Consider the following 17,925-nt stretch of genomic DNA (forward strand, 5'->3'; position numbering starts at 1 on the left):
GTTGCTGTAGGCAACGAGGTTGCACAGTGTCCACATGGTCTGTGGCTGAGTGATAACCATTTATCCTTTCATCTTCCTCTGCCCTTGGCTCTATATTTGGACATGCAGCATTCACATAAAATAGGAGCACAGAGAGAAGTGCACAAGAGGAGAGGGCTCCACCCCACATAGGGCTGCCTGGTGGGAGCACCAGCAGCCACTCAGTTGGCTTCTTTCTTTGACTGTGAAACCTCCCTGCTCTTGAGCTGCAGCTCCCACCCTTCATAGCCCCCCCAGTGTAATGGCAGACTGTGCAGTGCTGTTAAAGGGGAAAGCATGGTGTCTCCTTCTCCCCTTCAGCTCCTCACAGCTTCCTGAGAAAGGCTAGCCAGAGTATGGTGGCTTAACAAGCACAATTACTGTTCTAGGTATGGCTTCTTTATTTAGGATGGTCTGTATAGTCAGACTGAGTCCAAATATCAGAAACCTCCTTCCTGTGCTCTTTAGTTGAGCCAATAATCCAGAATTTTCAGTGTCTGAGATGCCCATTGTCTGGGTTTTTTGAAGGGCTTCAGGTTGTGCCTTTGGCTCACCATGGATCAAGTATTGATTCCTGTGCTGCTGTGAAAGTTCTTTTTTTTTTGCCTAGGAGTACAGACGGACAGGAAAGGATGTGTTTGGCTTTTCTTTGATGTTCCTGTGTTTGAGAGGGAGACTTTTGCCCAGCAACCTTCTGACGGATATGTAGCCGCTCAGTGCATATGTTCTTTGTTAAGTACAAGCAAAGCTTGGGTTTGATCTCCTGGGGATGTGTTGTTAAGCTGAGATGTGCTAGGAGAGTCTTCACTGAGCTGCTGCAGGTGCAGGGAAAGTTCATTCCTCTACGTGGTCTTTGTTTATTCTGTTTCTGGACTGAAGTCACCCAAAAAAGATGAACATTACATGCCCTATCGATTTCTCTGTCACTTTTCCCAGACTGTGCCTGCACTCTGCCTTCCCTGATGAAAAGAGCATTTAATTTTGTGGGTGCTCTGTAAACCTGAGTCAGAAATTCCCTTGACCTTTCTCCCAGGAGGGTCCAGCAAAGTTCAGCAAGGATCTGGTTTGTGGGCTGCCACAAAACCAAGCCTCATCTTCAGGCACATAAAGGCCTGCCAGTGAATTCAGCTACAACCAAGCAGATGCCAGCCTCCAAGGTTGGCCAAATATTTTGCTGTTGCAAAAATGCAGACTTTCTGGGCTTTTTGAGGATACCTTCCCCTTCTGAGGTGCTGAAGAATAAGGAGTGATTGCTTTATTGCATGCTCACCTTGCAATCAGCCAGAGGTAGGGCTGACAGAGGGTAAGTGCTGAGAAAGCCACTCTCCTTCTCCCCAGGTCAAGGCAGGAAAATGTGCTTTCTCTATCAAGGCACAGGCTGCACTTTGCTGTGCCCGTTCTCTGTCCCTGTGTGGTCTCCAAGGCTGAGGCAGGGTTGAGAGGGCCTTTTAAAATGGAAACTGTTCATTAGTGATTCTTAGAAATTTTCCTCCCAATTTTTATTCAGCTTGGACTAATGTTGGATTCATAGCTCTGTGGTGTTATGGGCCTCTAAGGTGAAGACAGGCTCTATGGCATACAGTATTTTTTGCTTCCCATTTGGTGGCACTGCATGCCCTTCCTAGGAGGACAGAAAACCCTGCGACTAAAGGACTTCCAGCCGACCAATTTTCCTTTCCTGAAAGGGTGTGCACTGTAATCCAAACCCTTGCCTCCATCCTGATAAGCTGTCTGGCTGAGCTAGCACCTGCTGTTAATTTCACAGTAAACAGTACTTGTTGCTCTAGAAAGCTTTTTAATCATAACATTAAAACCTGAACAGAAATCCCATCCATACAGTAAACTCCAGCTGCCTTTCTTGCAATGCTCAGGGAATGGTCTTGCCGAGTGATGGGCATCCACATGCAAATAGAATTAACTTTGCAGCCATTCATTTTAAATTGCTCTTGAATCATTCTGAAGTAAATTCCATTTGAGAAGAATTTGCTTCAGGTCTCGCATGAAGAGATAATGGTCCAATATATTATCATCTAAGCAATAATAGTTCAAGTCTCGCAGTTCAGATATATACTGAGTTATATGCTGGGCTGATGAGAATTAAAGCTTGGTATATAGCAATAAAACTAGTGATCTAGAGATGAATAGATTGGTGTATGGAGCACAATATTTTCCTGCCACAGATTAGAGCAGGGATACTAATCCATAAAAGGCGAAATATGCCATTAAATCTCTCTTTTCACATGTTATGCATGAAGAGCTATAATATGTACAGTTTTGCAGGCAAATGCATGAAAAGAGTGAAGACCTTTCCAAACATCAAAAGGTTCCTAACTTAGGCAAAGATTTGTTTTACCTTTAAAGAAAGCTGAACTAAAATTAAGCTAAAATTTCTACATGTGACAGGCCATGCCAGATTGCATCAATGCTGATTTCAGTGGCATTTCCCCTTTTCCTATAGATTTGCCTTTGACTTTGCTTTTAAAAAAGATAGTTGTCAGATACTACAGAAGGCAAATAAAAGTGTATCCAAATTTGGGCCAGCAACTAAAATAAAAATTCCAAGTTAAGTTTATAGATTAAAGTGGCTTTTAAAAATTTATTTTCTTAATATGAATGAATTGCATGACTGGAACCAGTTTAGCAGTACCATTAATCAGGTCTTTTGTCTTGCTAATATAAATCAGTCAATAACAACAGATGGGCTGTACACTTTATTATGTGAAAATAAAGATGAATGTGACATACTGCAGAAGTAAACTTGCAGCTCAAAGTTACTGAGCACAGAAGGGGATTTGTTACAACAGGGGAGAACAATGTGTGTCTTGTGTTTGTGTTTGATCAAAGTCGTGAGGGGAACTTGCTGCACATGACATTGGCATAATGATTGGAAATCAAGTATGTGAATTTTTAGTGTTTGTTTGTATCTGCACTTCCAGATCACTCCCAAATGGTTTAATTAGCTTTTTTCCTCCAGACAAAAGAAAAAAATGTCAAGCTACTTAGGAGAGTTTAATAAGACAGTTACAAAGTTTGCTGCTTTGCTGCACCATTGGGAGATGAGCATTTTAAATAACCGGCGATAACCATCAGGAAGATGTAGATCAAAGTCTCAGGCAAGATTTATCCCCTCATGCAGCAATGGAGCACACCATGAGAGACAATCCCTATCCAAATTATAGACATTGGCTCAACAGGCCACATGGTGATAACAAAATCATCCCCGAAAAATCTAAGTCAGTTTGACTGTCAGGAATGACCTGTGTTTAAGTAGAGCTGGTCAGGAGAAACTGATGGAAGTGTTTATTTGGTTGTTAGAAGCTGTGTCCTCATGAAAACACAGATTCATTAGATTGCTCTGGTGCTACCAGCTATTGTTCTCTAGAGAACTGCAAAAAATCCCAAAACAGTCAAATGTCCTATATTGGCATTTTCTGTTGGATTTTTAGGAATATTTTGCTATATAATTACACTAACATTAAAATTATGCTTGCATGTTGCTGCAAGCATTACAGTGAAAGCACAACAACATATGGCTGTAATTCAAAAAATGGAATGCATGACTTGGCTCCAAGGTGTGTGTTAAGGTGCATGGTTCAAAACCCTGTCCCAGATCAGCAGCTCGATTGACTGACTGTCCTAAGCTCTGACACAGCTGTGCCTGGTGTGATGTGCAAGCCATTGTGAGGGGATTTAAGGTTCTTCTTCCTCAAAAGATTCTCATCCTGAGAAGCAAATGTCACTGCCTGGCACAGGGGAACTGGGGCTGCACACCCTCTCTACCTGGAAAGCACCATCCTGCCACTTCAGCTGGGTGAGAGGGGAGGGGTGCTTTGCCTGCCTGCAGCACCCAACCCCATCTCTTTGGGGGATGCAGGAAACACCAAGTGACTTCCCACAGTGGTTCACACAGGTGGATCGGGCCACCTGTTGCCTTTCAGCAGTGAAAAGTAGGACCAAGGGTCCTTCAGTGCTAATGGAGGTGGACTAGCTTTACTGTGGGATTGCTGCTTTTTTCTGCCAAAGGCAGTCATGGTGATATTCTGTATGTTCCTCTTGAGAAACTGCTCTATAAAAAAAACACCATTGTTTCTATTAACAGCAGCAGTATGAGGGCAGGGATTGAATGAGCATTCTCAAGTTTAAAAAGAAAAAAATCTTTCTTAGCTACTATCTTAAATTCTATCTGAAAGTGATGGTTTTAAATGCCAGTTTCCAGGGACAAGGCAGCCCTTGAGCACTATTTGTGTGACAGTTTGTGAATGGTTTCCATCTATATCCCTAACATTTAAGAGTGGTTCAGATGCCTCTTGATAGAAATGTGAGAGTGTGAAAAAATAAAGCTGAGCTTTATTGTTGTTCAAGAGGAGTAAGGAGGAATCACAGCAAGCAGGCAGTAAGAAAACAGGCTTGTTGTATCTGACTCTGGGATGCCAGGTTGGTGGAGACAAGCAGCTATCACCACAATCAAAATATGAGACTAGATCATAATGTACTGGACAGTGCTTTGAATACATACAAATAATACCTAAACTTTATAAGCAGTTACCTTCAGGAGGAAAAGCCAAAACCCAACACATTTTCCAGGCTGATCAAAAAATGATTTTGAAAAAATCCTTTTGTTTTTTCTTTTTTGCAGCTTGCTGATCCCTCCTTTTAGACTTTCTAGTTATCTTTGATAAGGTGCAGTTAATTGGTCAGGCATTGTAATTATTGCCTTTGATAACGCGCAGAAATTTAGTGGTGAAAATAAATACATTTGTTCTTCCAGTCACCAGAAATTAGTGAAGCAATACTTGTTTAATTATAAAACATATGTGTGCTTTGTTAGTTTCCATCTGTCTGCTTGCTGATTTGCAATTAAATGACCAGAAGAAAAAGATACGTCCTGTGGCAATTCAGGGGAAATGATTCATCTCTAATGTTTCTGTGTCATGGATGTCTATGGAGCAGCATGTGGGAGAGGGGAAGAGGGGAGGTGTGCATGGAAGGGGATGAGAAATGCCAAAAAGCCTCTTGATTCAGTTCAGACATGTTTCGTTGTCATGAAACCAAATGAGGACTCCCATTAGCTTACTGTAACTCGTCTTTCTTTTTGGAAAAAAAACAGGGAGTAAAATGGAGCAAGGAAGAAATCCCTAATGAGGAGAGGAAATAGGATTGCAGAGGAAGGAGGCTGGTGTGGTCAGAGAGAAAAGGAAACTGCAGAAATAAAGGAAGCATGGGAAAGTGATAAAAAATTAAATTTAATTTGAGTATCTGGAAATGATTAATTGGAGATGGAAATGGAAGTGTTATAGTGTGTCACAGATTTTCCCTGTGCTAGAAGAATGTCAGGCCTTATTTATTGGCCCCTTTTTCTATCTTTGAACCAGTTCACTTCTATTAACTCAGGGAGTGATGCAGTAGTGAGTCAGGCCTAATATTCCTTATAAAATGAGACACCAAGAAGGACAGGAGTATTTTTAAATTAATATGAAGGGCAGCGGGAAATAAAAAAAAAAAAGAAAAAATGGTGAACATATGTTCTCTTCATAAACAGTGTAGGAGGTTCACAAAGTAGTTTGCTCTGTAAGGTATTCCCATAATTAATAAAGGCATGCAGTTTGCCTTCATACAGCTGCATGGGATGGGTACCATGTTACCTTCTTTCCCTCTGTCCTTATATGTCCCTGTTCCTTCTTGTCTTTCTGAAAAGCAGTACCTGGAAGGAGAGTCATGCCCCTTGTAATTCTGGGCAGGGCCTGCACAGGGAGGTCTCAGGTTTGGGGAGGGAGCCATCTGACATTTCATCTTCATGAAGAGTGGCAGGGAGGAGACAGCCAGCCAGGATTTTCAGCTGGGTGTTCCGTGGAGTTTTATTGATCAGCATCAGCATCTGTCAGGAGGTGTAATGATAACTGTGTCAGAGGCAGAAAGGAGAGATTGAGTGAGGCCTTCAGAGCTGCCAGCTCACCACTGCTGGTGGGTCTGTCAGGAGTTGGTGCCCCCACTACTTTGCTGCTCAGAGCCTCTTGGATGTTCCTGTGCTCTGATGGCAGGTGGGGAGGAAGATGGGGAGAGGATCATTCTCTGCTGAATTTGGTGCCTTCTGATGTGGAAGACTTCCTCTGCACAAAGGGGCAGAGGGGTTGTAAAAGGGGATTTGTGAAGAGGGAGGGAGAAAGGGAAGTATGCACGTTTGGTGTTTTCAGTCTTGCCTCCATGCAATGGATTCTTTTCCTACTTCTCCAGACTACTTTAATTGATTTAATTCTTTACTAGCATCACCAGAGAGGTGCTGAGGTTCCTTATGTCAATAACATGTGTCCATGTTTGCCCAAAATGTCACCATTTCACAGGTTCCCTGTCCCATGCCCCAGCTCCCACGTCCTCTCCATAGCAAGGACTGCACAGAGCAAGGTTCTACTGACAGAGTAAATAAAGCACAGCTTGGCACCTTCATTAGTAGTCTTAGCAGGAGAGTCAGAGTATGAACAAAGAGGTGCAGACTGGACTTGCATTTAGACTTTTGCCCTCAGCAGATTTCAAATTGCTCACCTGAAACAAAAGATGCTGTTTCCTATTTAGACCAGCCTCAGCTGGCGGTAGCTATTGCATGCACCTGATTATGCAGTGTGATAAGTCACTATTGTAAATGTGGCCTTGAAGCCTCTGAAAGTTTCTATTATTTCTCTTTATGGTTTTGCAGGCAACTCTACCAAGCACTAACACAAAGCTTTATTGCTGGTATTGCCAATGATGGTAACAAAGGACTGATCCCAGACTGTGAATGTGTACAACCCTGTCACATCATAGAGAGGAAAGAATGCTCAGGATGTAAAGAACAGTTTCTTACAGTCTGAAAACAGCAATGCATCTAAGCCTCAGTTTAGGAATGCTCCTAAGATAACATTTTATTCAAAAACTATGCACTTTTATAATTTTCATGAAGTTTTTGCAAATATCTGCCAGCTGAATTTTGAGTCTTTCCTTTTTTTCTTTACAGATGATGACTTTTTTCATGAGCTTCCAGAAACTTTTCCATCTGATCCTCCAGAGCCATTGCCTCACTTCCTCATTGAACCTGAAGAGGCTTACATTGTGAAGAACAAGCCTGTGAATCTGTACTGCAAAGCAAGCCCAGCCACACAAATTTATTTTAAGTGCAACAGCGAGTGGGTTCATCAGAAGGACCATGTGGTGGACGAGAGAGTAGATGAAACCTCTGGTGAGTTTGTGTTATGTTGTGGAGGGATGAGAATGAACACCATTAATATCAAGCCCACTGTTGTAATCTAGCAGCTGTTTCATGTGGCAGCTACTTTTCTTTACTCCTGTTACAGCTGGCAATTCCATATCTGGCATTACAAAACGTTCCTGTCATAGCACAGGGGTGGTGCCTGCATCCAAGTCAGCTACTGAAACAGGCGTGTAGAGCACCCTGACCAAATCTGAAACTGGAAAACCAGGAGAACCATGCACAAACAAAATGGAATTTCTTTCTTCAGACAGGTCTACTCCCAGTTCGCTTCCCTGGTGTCACAAATTCACAGTGGTTGCCCTGTGATGTTGTCACAGACTGAGAGCCACATTCTCCCCAAAGTGTCAAGGAGCAATTGGGTTGTTACTAGAATGATGTTTTCTTGGGGAGATATGAGAAAAAAAGGAGAAATTTAATCAGTTTTCAGCAAGAAAGAAGGAGAAAGCACACCTGGGCACACTTTAGAGCACTATTGATCCAGAGCAAGCACCTTGCTGTTATTCATTGCACTGCTCTGCCTGCTCTGTAGAGCCTGTAAGAAGGAGAACTACAGTATCTTAGCATCCTTCCTCAGTCAATACCAGAAATCCCAGTGACATTCATGGAAGTAGAACAGGATCCTCATAGCACAAAAAAAAAAAAAAAGGTTGGGGGGAAGGGTTAAAAACTTGAGTAATAAAGCAATGTTTGGGAAGACTGGTAATCAATAGAGTCTGAGACACAGGCAAGGAGAGAAGCAGGACTTACTGCTGTTTTGATGGCCCTGAGAAATAACTGGATACCAAGCGAGAAGGTACTTTCCATTTGGGAATTGCACCACCACTTGGTCTAATTACTTAGAAAAATAACTCCACCAGATGTCTTGGAAGTCTCTTGTGAACCAGGTTTTATTTGTTTCAGCTCATTTATTTGCACAGAGATCAAAAGCATAAGCTTTTCTTGGTACTCTCACTTGAAAAAGGAAATGTTGGTGTAGGAAGAAAGGCTGTAAAAAAAAAGTCTGTATTAGACTTGAGGCCTGTGTATTCATTTGTAAAAATTGGCTTTTCCACAAGTTGACTGCAGGAGAAACACATTAAAAAAAAAGAAATCATGTTGCTTAATACATCTTCAGGGTGTTTTTTTTTTTTTTTATTCCATGGGAGCCCAAGGGACTGAAGATGGGCAAACAGAAGGACAGCTATGACTCTGTTAATTTTTTAAGTTTTCATGAACATCACCATTTAGAAACATGAATGTTTTTCACTACAGGTGAAATATTCATTCTTTTTTTCTCAAAAATCCCATTGTGGGAAAACTTGGCAGTGCTATAAAGGAAATTGAATTCTACAAGTGTAAAAGGCAAATCTTTAAAAGAGAAGCATCAAAATATTTCAGAGGACAAATATTTTGCATGATAAACAACAGCAATTATATGCAAATGAGAGCCATTATCAATTAAAGATTAATATAATCTGCTGGAGTTCAGTGGGGAGAAGAGGGTGTCAGAAGCTGTGCATGTCAGATTATTAGCACAAGAGCCACAAACTTAGTCACACTAGCAGCTTTTTAAAATGAAACTGTCATCAAAATCCAAATTAGTCAGTCAGCCTGGTTGTTGTCAGAATATTGGTTAATGCATGTCACAGCTGCAGTGTTTGTGCACCTTCCTGTAGGCAGATTTGGAATCTAGGGCTTGTAGTACATAAGTGGTATAGAAATGGGTAAAGAATTTAACTCAGGTTGTGGTAAAATAGTATTTTCTTTAAAGCAATGGAAGCAATGTTCACTGCAGATTAAGCTGCAGAAAAAAATTGCAGGAGACGGTGAGGATTCATTCTTGCACTCGAAGAAGGAGATATCAGCTTGGCAGCTTGCACCAGTCAGGCTGGCAAAGCCCTTGGACTCTATCACTTTTGAGACTATTTTGGTTTCTTTTGCTGTTTTTGACTATCTAGTGCAGTTGTAACCTAGGGCACAGAAGTAATGACTGAGCTGCCCAGAGGGTGATGTAAGGATCCCTCTAGGTCCAAACCTGGATGCTGCTGATGCTGCCTCCTGACTTGTGGTTAGAGAGGCAGCAGAAATCGTCCACAAACCAGATTAGGTCTAGACTTCCCATGGGTGACCTGGGGCTCTAAAGCATCTCACTTACACAGTGTTTCTGCAGGGTCAGTCATGTAATCCCAGCAACTGAAAACTGTGGGCTTCATTCTTTCCTTAGGAGGTATTTTACTCCTCCTAAGGAAGAAGATATTCTCCCACTGGGTTTGAACCAGGCTTTCAATTCTTTAGGCAGACAAGTAAAGCAAAGAAAAATAAGGCAAACAGACAATAAAATATGAGAGGAAAAGAGTAAAGGTCACTTGTGCTTTCTTTTCTAAAGGACGAGTAATCAGGAAGAAAGTGAACTAAAATGCAGGTGTGATGCTAGCAGTACATCACCTTGGGATTGTAAATGATGCATGAAAGAGAGAAAAAGGTTTTGATTTGCAAAAGATTATGTGTTCATGCACTTTGAACCTGTGCCCAGGAATGAAATCTATGTAGAGATGATTAACTCTTGTTATAAGGCAAATTTGTTTGTGTCATTGAGAAGACCAGAGAAAACAGCACAGCAGTAGCAATAGCACACGAGATGGAATTAGAGTGCAGCCAAGCTCTCCTTGAAGAGACCTGCTAGATAGAAATGTTATATGTATTAATTTTTAAGAGAGGAAAATTAATAATCATATAATTTTTTTCTGTATTTTTTTTTCTTTGTGAAGGAGAGAAGGTACAAAATGAGAGTAATAGTTATACATACTTTGCACTGTGGGGTTTTTTAAACAGTGGGTAAAGCATTGCTGCAAAGAACATGCTTGGGAACTCTGTGGGAGTTGTTGCCTTCTGGTTGGACAGGATGAGAACCATAATAGTGGCAGGGTGTTCTAGTACCACTTTATTTAATTAAATTAGCCTGAAGAGAGAGCCTTGCAAAATATTTTATACTGATTGAGTCTGAGAAACCTGAGGCTTTACACAGAAGATCATTACATTCTGTTTTTAAATCCTCAGAATCACTGGAATTTTTCTTCTTTATGGAAAAAGCTGAGCATTTTCATAAAGAAGTCAAATGGGTGCTCTGGAAGTGTCTAGTGTACATCTTTGGCTCTTTCATTTCCTATGTATATGAAATACAGGGCAGGGCATTGTCTTTTTTACGCCTTTATGTTTCTGGAATATTTGCCCATTAATGCAGAAAGGAAAAAAGAACACTGGTTTTAAAAAACAGAGATGAGTGTTCTTTTGAGGTAACACATTTGATTTTATGGCTGACTGTCATAAAAGATAACAGCAACAAAAATAAAAGGAGCCCTGTAGAACTGATGCTTTTGGGGGCAAGAAAATTCCATTGTTACAGGGCAGGAAGTTCAATAGCATCAATAATTGTTAGAGCAGTTTGTGCACATTTTACAAATTACTGTACCTCTGAAAATGACTCTGGAAAATATTTTTTTGCTATGAGGATGGAAAAACACTGAATCAGGTTGTTCAGAGAGGTGATGGATGCCTCTTCCCCAGAAACATTCATGACTGGGCTGGATGGGGCTCTGAGCAACCTGATTTAGGTGAAGATGTCCCTGCTCATTGTAGGGCAATTGAGTAAATGACCTAAATGCTCCCTTCGAACCCACACTATTCTGTGATGCTGTGATTTTTATTTTGCATGTGTGCTTTTATAGAGAAATATTTTCCAAGACACACAGACCAGTTCTGCAGTGGTGAGAGAATTGTGAACATACAGAAAATCAGTATCTTGCACCTCTTTCATTTGTCCAGAGGGATAAAATGCTGCTATATCAAACCTCACATCCCAGTGATGCACAGGAGAAAAGCAGAAAAAAATCTGGGGCTTTCATTTGTCTTTCCAGTTTGGATATGCATTGGAACATTTTCTCTGTGACTATTAAGGTGAAATGGTCTATAAACCCTCTCTTGCCCTCTGCAATGCCAGGGACATGTTCTTCTCTCTCCTTCAAGCAAGGAGAGAATATTTGTGATGCTTTAAGTGCTAATTAAATAGACATACTGGGCAATTCACCCAGCATTATTGTTTGCCTACACTGTCTGTCTTCTTTTCCTGGGATGCAGAGGGAGAGGAGGTCTTGGGGACTTTGCTGATGACCCCCTCCTTTTGTCTGATTAAGAGAGTTTATCAAACTGCACTTGGAGTGGACAAGTATGCACTTCTTTTCAGAGAGAAAGCTGACTTCTTTTTTTTCAGTTTTTTTACATAGCCACCACTGAAATTCCAATGCTTACCTCCCACCATTACCTTTCCCAATTAGTAAAGTATTTTTGGATGACTTGCAGATCCAATGAAAGGAGACCAAGCTTTTGACATAGGGTCAGCATTGATCTGGCAAATAGGAGTTTGTTAACTTAAGCCATGGGTTTGGCAGCCTGTTGAGGAAGTAGATACCCAGCTAACCAAGCCTTTAATAGATCACCCTCTCAACAGAAAGATCAAGGATTGACATCTGCCCTTTTGCCTTTAAAACAGCTCTTACAAGATCCTGCAGCCAAGAGAGCAGTGGGGAAGACTTCACAGTCACTGTGCTCTTTTGGCACCATGTAAAGAGGCAGAAAAATCACTTCCAGCACAAAATGCTCTGTTGCTTCATCTTCCTCTCTGTGTGTGCATCTCATGAAAGTCATTTATTTTGGTGTTTGTCACACCACGTATTAGAAGGCTACATTGTGCTAATGGCAAAAGTCATTGTTTAGGCTGGGACTTCTGATTGTACAGCAAAGGTCATCATACAGCCTCTCATTTTGAGAAGTTACATTCATTTATCTTAGTATTTTTTATAAAACAGAAAAGCCATTATTTCTTAGTGTTGCATGTATTTGAATAAAAGTGTTGAAGAACTTAATTTGGCAGCCCAAATACAAAATTCCAGTGCCCCCAATCCCCAGGTAAGCAGAGCTCAGGGAGATGTAGAGGGATATTTTACTCATTTCTTTTACCTCTAGATCTTCCTTTCCTTACAGCTATTTTCTTTCTCTGCACATCTTTTTTGCTTAATCTCTTTTTGCATCTTGACATGCTGTAGCCTTCTAATTTTCTGTACTATTTCTGAAGAATCCAAAGGATAAGGAAAAAGCTATTTTTCTGAGCAAATGTGGCCAGTGTCCCTATTCACTTCACTAAATATATAGCAAGTGATGCTGAATGCTGCAGTTAGACTTAGCCTGCAATATTTTGATTCTCTGGGGTAGAATACCTTGGGGTTATGTTAGTAAGGGTAGGCACACATCATAAATAAGGATTGCTTTCATTCCACCATTGTCAGAAGTAATTTTATTTTCAGTTTATCATTGTATCAAATCCATTACAGACATCAAGCATCCATATATGAAATAATTATTTCTCAACAACATATTGCAAATTTTTAGCTCTGCTCCTTCAATACTGTGTTCTAATCCAGTTCATTTCAAGGAAATTTAAAAATGTGTCAGAGGATCTCTTCCCAAATACTCCTGTTAATAGTTTTGAGATGTGGTTTAGAGCTGATACTACAGTCTGTTTTCTTTCATAATTTGAAGTCTGTTCCCTCTCAGGAAAGTTGCTGCAAGTGAAACATGCTTATGTATGTATGGTCTGAAAGGCTGCAGGTGGTGCACAAAGAAGCACATAACTCAGTTTCTCCAAAGATCTGGAACTCTCTGGGGAAATGCAGGCTCTTTACTTCCATAAAACATATCAAGAAACCCATGGGGTTTTTTCCTACTTGAAATTTAAGTTGCAGATATTTTTTGCTGTCACTTGGGCCATCTTCTTTCTGCCTGTCACTCCCTGTGGCCTAACAGGCAGCTCTCCTGGGGTAGAGGAGCCCTGTGCCCATCAGTGCTGTAAGAGAAGCTCTCTCTTCTTAAAGGTTGCATCTTCAAAATCAGCTGCTGGGAACGTGTTTTCCTCTCCCCCACATCAAGGGAATACCTAACAACAAAGCTGCTGCAGACAGTGTTTTCAAGCAGACAAAGTTTGCACTTTTATCTTGAGCAATTAGTATATTTGGGTAGAAAAAAATAGCTATTTTGGAAGCTTCTGAAGAAACACACAGAGAGGCAGAGAGCCACCACTTTCTAGGATACACATTTAAAATTGCAGGGCTTTGTGTTGAACTGAGTGAAGAAATTGCTAAGGTTAGGACATACCTGAAGAAGGGAAATAAACTTTTGTAAACAGAATAAGACCACTGGACCAGATATTTGCTTCTGGCAGCAAATCTCATAGGCAATAACAAGATTCCCCCTAAGCCCAGGGAGATTATTTTTTTGTTTAGAGGCCTGCAAAAGACTTGAGGATTTTTGAGTTAAACTCAGCTGAGTATAGGATTCACTTACAGTATGTGCATTAACATACAGATAATTTCTTATTTAATCAAACTTTTGTATGTGTGGGCTTTGTCCCTCTAAGCCTTTGTGGAAGGCTGCTCCAGCTCTTAGACCAAGACATCTTTTATTTGTGTTCATTGCCATTGGGACCTGCCTGTCCTTCTGCTACTGCTGTCCTTTGCAGCAGCTTTTTCCCTGTGGGGGTGTGTGCCCAGCCCCCTTTGCAGGCTGCAGCAGTGACCATCACAAACCCTCTGCCCTCCTGTTGCTGAGCTGACTGGGGCAGGTTCTCCCAGCCTTGCTCTGTCCTTCAGGGTACTCAGGCATGCTAACAGGGGCCCAGGGGGAGCTACTCCTCCTGCAAGTTAATCCTTCTCATGCTCCTCCTCTGAGTAATGATGTGCCCATGGGAAGGGTCATTTGCCCATTCCAGATTTTCTGTATATTCACCATGTATCTGTGCAAATCACTCAGTGTCTCTGTGATTTACCTCTGCAAAGTGCTTTGGGACCAAAAGATAAAAGCTTTAGGATATTTATTTCTTATTGCAGCATTAACTTCCTATCTGCAGCTGTTGCCTAATTGTCCTGGAGGTTTCCTGTGGGCTTCTAGAAAAACAAATCTGAGACAGGAAATAAAGTTATTTAAAATAATTAGAAGAGGAATATGGATGTCTCTTGCATTCATTTGAAGCATTTGAGGACACCCCCTTAATATTTCCGTCCTACATCTTCTCTCTTCCAAGTTTTTCCTTCATTAAACTCGCTGTTACACACTCATAACCCCATTAATTCCCAAAGAGACATCTTCTGACATCAGTCCACCCACCACAGCTTCAGATAGCCACAACTTTGCACAGCAGTTCTTCCTATTTCCATCCCTGTCCTCCAGCTCTTTTTGAGCCCTTTGTGTGGGATCTGGAGCCCTGTGGTGAGGGTGGTCTGATGCCTGAAAGGCTCATAAATGTGTTCTTGATTTGGAAGTGAGTCCCAAAGCCCAGTCTCCATCCTGCACCCACGGGCCTAAATGGAAAACAGCTGTTTCTTAGATACAGTAGAGGCAGAAAGAAGAGCATGGTGGAAAAGAGGAGCAGAGCCAAGGTCTTGTGTACTGCCAAGCTGAAGTGCTGCAGTCAGTAGCAGATGGAACAGGAACACTTGCATCCTATAAGTGTAGTTTTTTCAGTTAATTAAATATGAGAATTAGTAGGACTAGTAGAGCTGTAGTTCCTTCACAAAAATACCTGGAAATACTCCGGAAATGGAAAGTCATAATTACACCTGACTTTTACTTCTATGCAAACAAGTTATAGTTTTATGTAGCCAGACGATCTGGCTGTAGTCTAACACTCTTTAGAGACATTGGGGTCTTAATGACTGTGCTAAACATTTAAGTGTTTTGCAGACTCCCTTGATGTCTATCTGAGCTTGTGTCTCTGTTATCTGAGTGGTATCTTCTGTGCTTTCCTCTATCAGCTTGTTAGGCAGAGAAATCATCGGCTGAAAAATTCCTATTCCTTAAAACTACATTGGAGAAATCCTTTCCTTTTTAAACTTTTTAAATAATGGGGCTTTTTGGGTTAGATTTTTTTTTTTTTTTTTTTTTTTTGGAAGAAAAAAGCATTTGTATGGAGCAAAGCTCTGCACATAGATCAGATTTAGTGAGGCTTTTTTTGCTCTGCAGGTAGGGTGCCAAATCATCGCTAATGTTATGAAGGGAAGGAGAGGTGCCTGTCACACGCAGCTCTGACCCACACAGGATCTAATTTTGTGCTGCCTTTACAGGTTCACTGCCTGTATTCATTTTGTCATTCCCTTGCATTCCCAATTTGTACATAAATGAGCAGCATGATGTGGTAAGGACCAGCAGAGCTGCCATTCACCTGCAAGGTTACGTACAGTTCTTTCTCGGGTTTTGTTGGAATGCCTTTCACAATTCCTCATAACTTCTCATCCCCTTCGTACTTTGATTGTAAGACTAGAAAGTGAGTCTTTTGTCAGACACTTCTGTGTCTTCTATTCCCTGAATACAAATCTTTAGGCCCTTGCAGCCTCTTCTATTTTTTGCTCCCAGGTTTTGATTCAGAGAGGATCTTGGTTGGTTGAATGCAGTTTTTGGGTTCCCAGTGACCTGTATAATTATGTTTTTCTAATGAGTGCTGATGCTGCACCTGGGTTGGTTGCTGTGCCCTCCTCTGAGGAGGAGTAAGGACTGCCAACCCTGAGGAACAGCAGTGCCTGGAAGTAGATCAGGCTTGCTTTGGGGAATTAGGTTGAGTGCTTTTGGTTTTCAACTAAGGTGGAAACCAATATTGGATCTCAGAGTGGTGAGGTACCTAGAAAAAAAAGAGTAAAAGGAGGCATTTAGACCTACAGGGATACTTTGATGGCATTTGCTTACATAATTTAAAAGGTCTTTTTTTCATGTCAAAGTCACACAGATCTGCAGAGGAACTTGCTTGCATCCCTGGTGCCCCCTGTAGCTGGCGAGTATCATGAACTGTGCTGTACCCAGCTGTACCCACCAAAGGACTTCTGTGACCACCAGGCTGCCTTTTTGCATGCCTTCCTGCCATCCTTCCTTTGTTCAGTACAAACTAAGAAAAACCTCCTGGTGTTCAGGAGCTGGTGTTTTGACTGCTGCCCTGGCACAACTCTGAAAACATGCTGGGTGGGGGAGCAGACAGTAAATTCCCAGAGCTTCATCTCTGTCTGGAGAAAGTCGCTTCACTTGACAGCACAGTGGACAAAGCTGCTTTGAAAGCAGCTGCTAGCCTTTTTCGTCTTTTCTTTTTAGTTTTCTTTTTTTTTTTTTTCCAAGATACCCAGGTCAGCTGTGAAATGCCATCCCCAGCATGCAGAACAATGGCAAAAAATGATGGGGGTCTTAAACTTCTTCCCCAACCTGCTGTTCCTGCACATTGCAGAATAAAAAAATAGGAAAACAACTGCTGAGGAGGCTCCCGAGTGACCCCTTGTGTCACATTGAGACTGTCCTTGTTCCCACAATAGCTGCACCAGCCACTGAACTGTGTCATCACATCAAGTTCACAGAAATAAGGCATTTTCATGTTGTCTCTGCCTCTCAAAACCCTGCAGAGTGGGTGTGGCACATACATACATGTGCAGATACATATTTTATATCTGTAACATGTACAAGTCGGTAAGTCAGTAAAATAAACAACTTGATCTCTATTTTTATATGTAAATTTACACACAAACCCATTGATTGTTCATTTTCCTGCCCCCCCCCCCCTTCACTATGCAAGGGAATGTAAATATGCTGTTCAAAATTCAGATGTTCTCATTTGGCTTCCCAGATGTTTGAAGTTCAATAGATTTCTTTTTTGTTGTTGTTGTTTTTTCATAATTTCCTCTGCTTCATCTTGTGAAGTGCTAAACCATTATTTCTTTGTGCCTGCACATTGAGATTCATCTGTAGGCTCTAAACCGCCTCAAAAGTGCTTCAATTTTGCATGAGCACTAAGCTGGGGACTGGGAAGCATTACCCACTGCTGAAGGCCCAGATCATTAAAAAGAGCATGTAAATCCTCTGAACCAGAAATGAAAAGTGCACAGATCTTCTTTGTGAAGTCTCAACTGCTACTTTAAGTAAAACATGAACCATTGGCATGTTTGTTTTTTTTCCTGGCCCTTGAAAAAAACTAAACCAACACCTTTTCTCAGCTGCATGTTCCTCAATCAAGAAGAAGGGAAGATTGGGCTATGACCCAAGAGCTGGAGCTGCTCAGAGCTCATACTCCTGCTTTTCTCTGTGGCCATCCTGTGTTCTTTCCTACCCCTGTAAGCAGCACCAGCCAGGCAAGGAATTGTTTGGGGATTGCCACCTGGGATTTCTTAGTGTCAGGATAACTTTTGGGTCACGATGCTTCAATTCACAATTATTTCTGCTCTTAGACTTCAGCCTCTGTGAGTTATGATTATGATAAAATTATGATGCTTATTGTTAAATGTAAATATATATTTATAGGGAGGTTTTCTTTGAGTCTTGCTAAACTGGAGCTTAATGCTTTTGTTCCAGGAAAAAGGAAAAAATGTGGCAACTGTAGGCACGTATTGTTGTATGTGGAAGAGAGCAATGAATTTCGAAGCAATTTGTACATATTTGCAAAAACTGCTGTCAACCAGAAAATAGCCTTCATTAAGAAACAAAGGGGGAGTGTTTTTCTTTTATCTCTGAATGGTTTGTAGGCTGAGAACAAGCAATCCAATGCTGTTCCAAGGTATGAAACAGCAGTAGTTCAAGGGTGATGTAAAGCAATCAGCTGCTGAGATTAGCCAGGG

The 17,925-nt window shown here is 41.3% G+C and overlaps 1 protein-coding gene across 2 annotated transcripts in view; it reads left to right on the top strand.

Annotated features, from left to right (window-relative positions):
* UNC5C (unc-5 netrin receptor C) overlaps window positions 1-17,925 on the top strand; it is a 242,832-nt gene that overhangs the window by 148,025 nt on the left and 76,882 nt on the right. For both annotated transcript variants that reach the window (XM_063156584.1, XM_063156585.1), the window contains exon 2: window positions 7,004-7,225. In XM_063156584.1, coding sequence (XP_063012654.1) covers window positions 7,004-7,225 — 222 coding nt within the window. The remainder of the gene's footprint in view (window positions 1-7,003; window positions 7,226-17,925) is intronic.

This window comes from Melospiza melodia, chromosome 5, assembly GCF_035770615.1.
Source record: "Melospiza melodia melodia isolate bMelMel2 chromosome 5, bMelMel2.pri, whole genome shotgun sequence".
Taxonomy (NCBI): Eukaryota; Metazoa; Chordata; class Aves; order Passeriformes; family Passerellidae; genus Melospiza; species Melospiza melodia.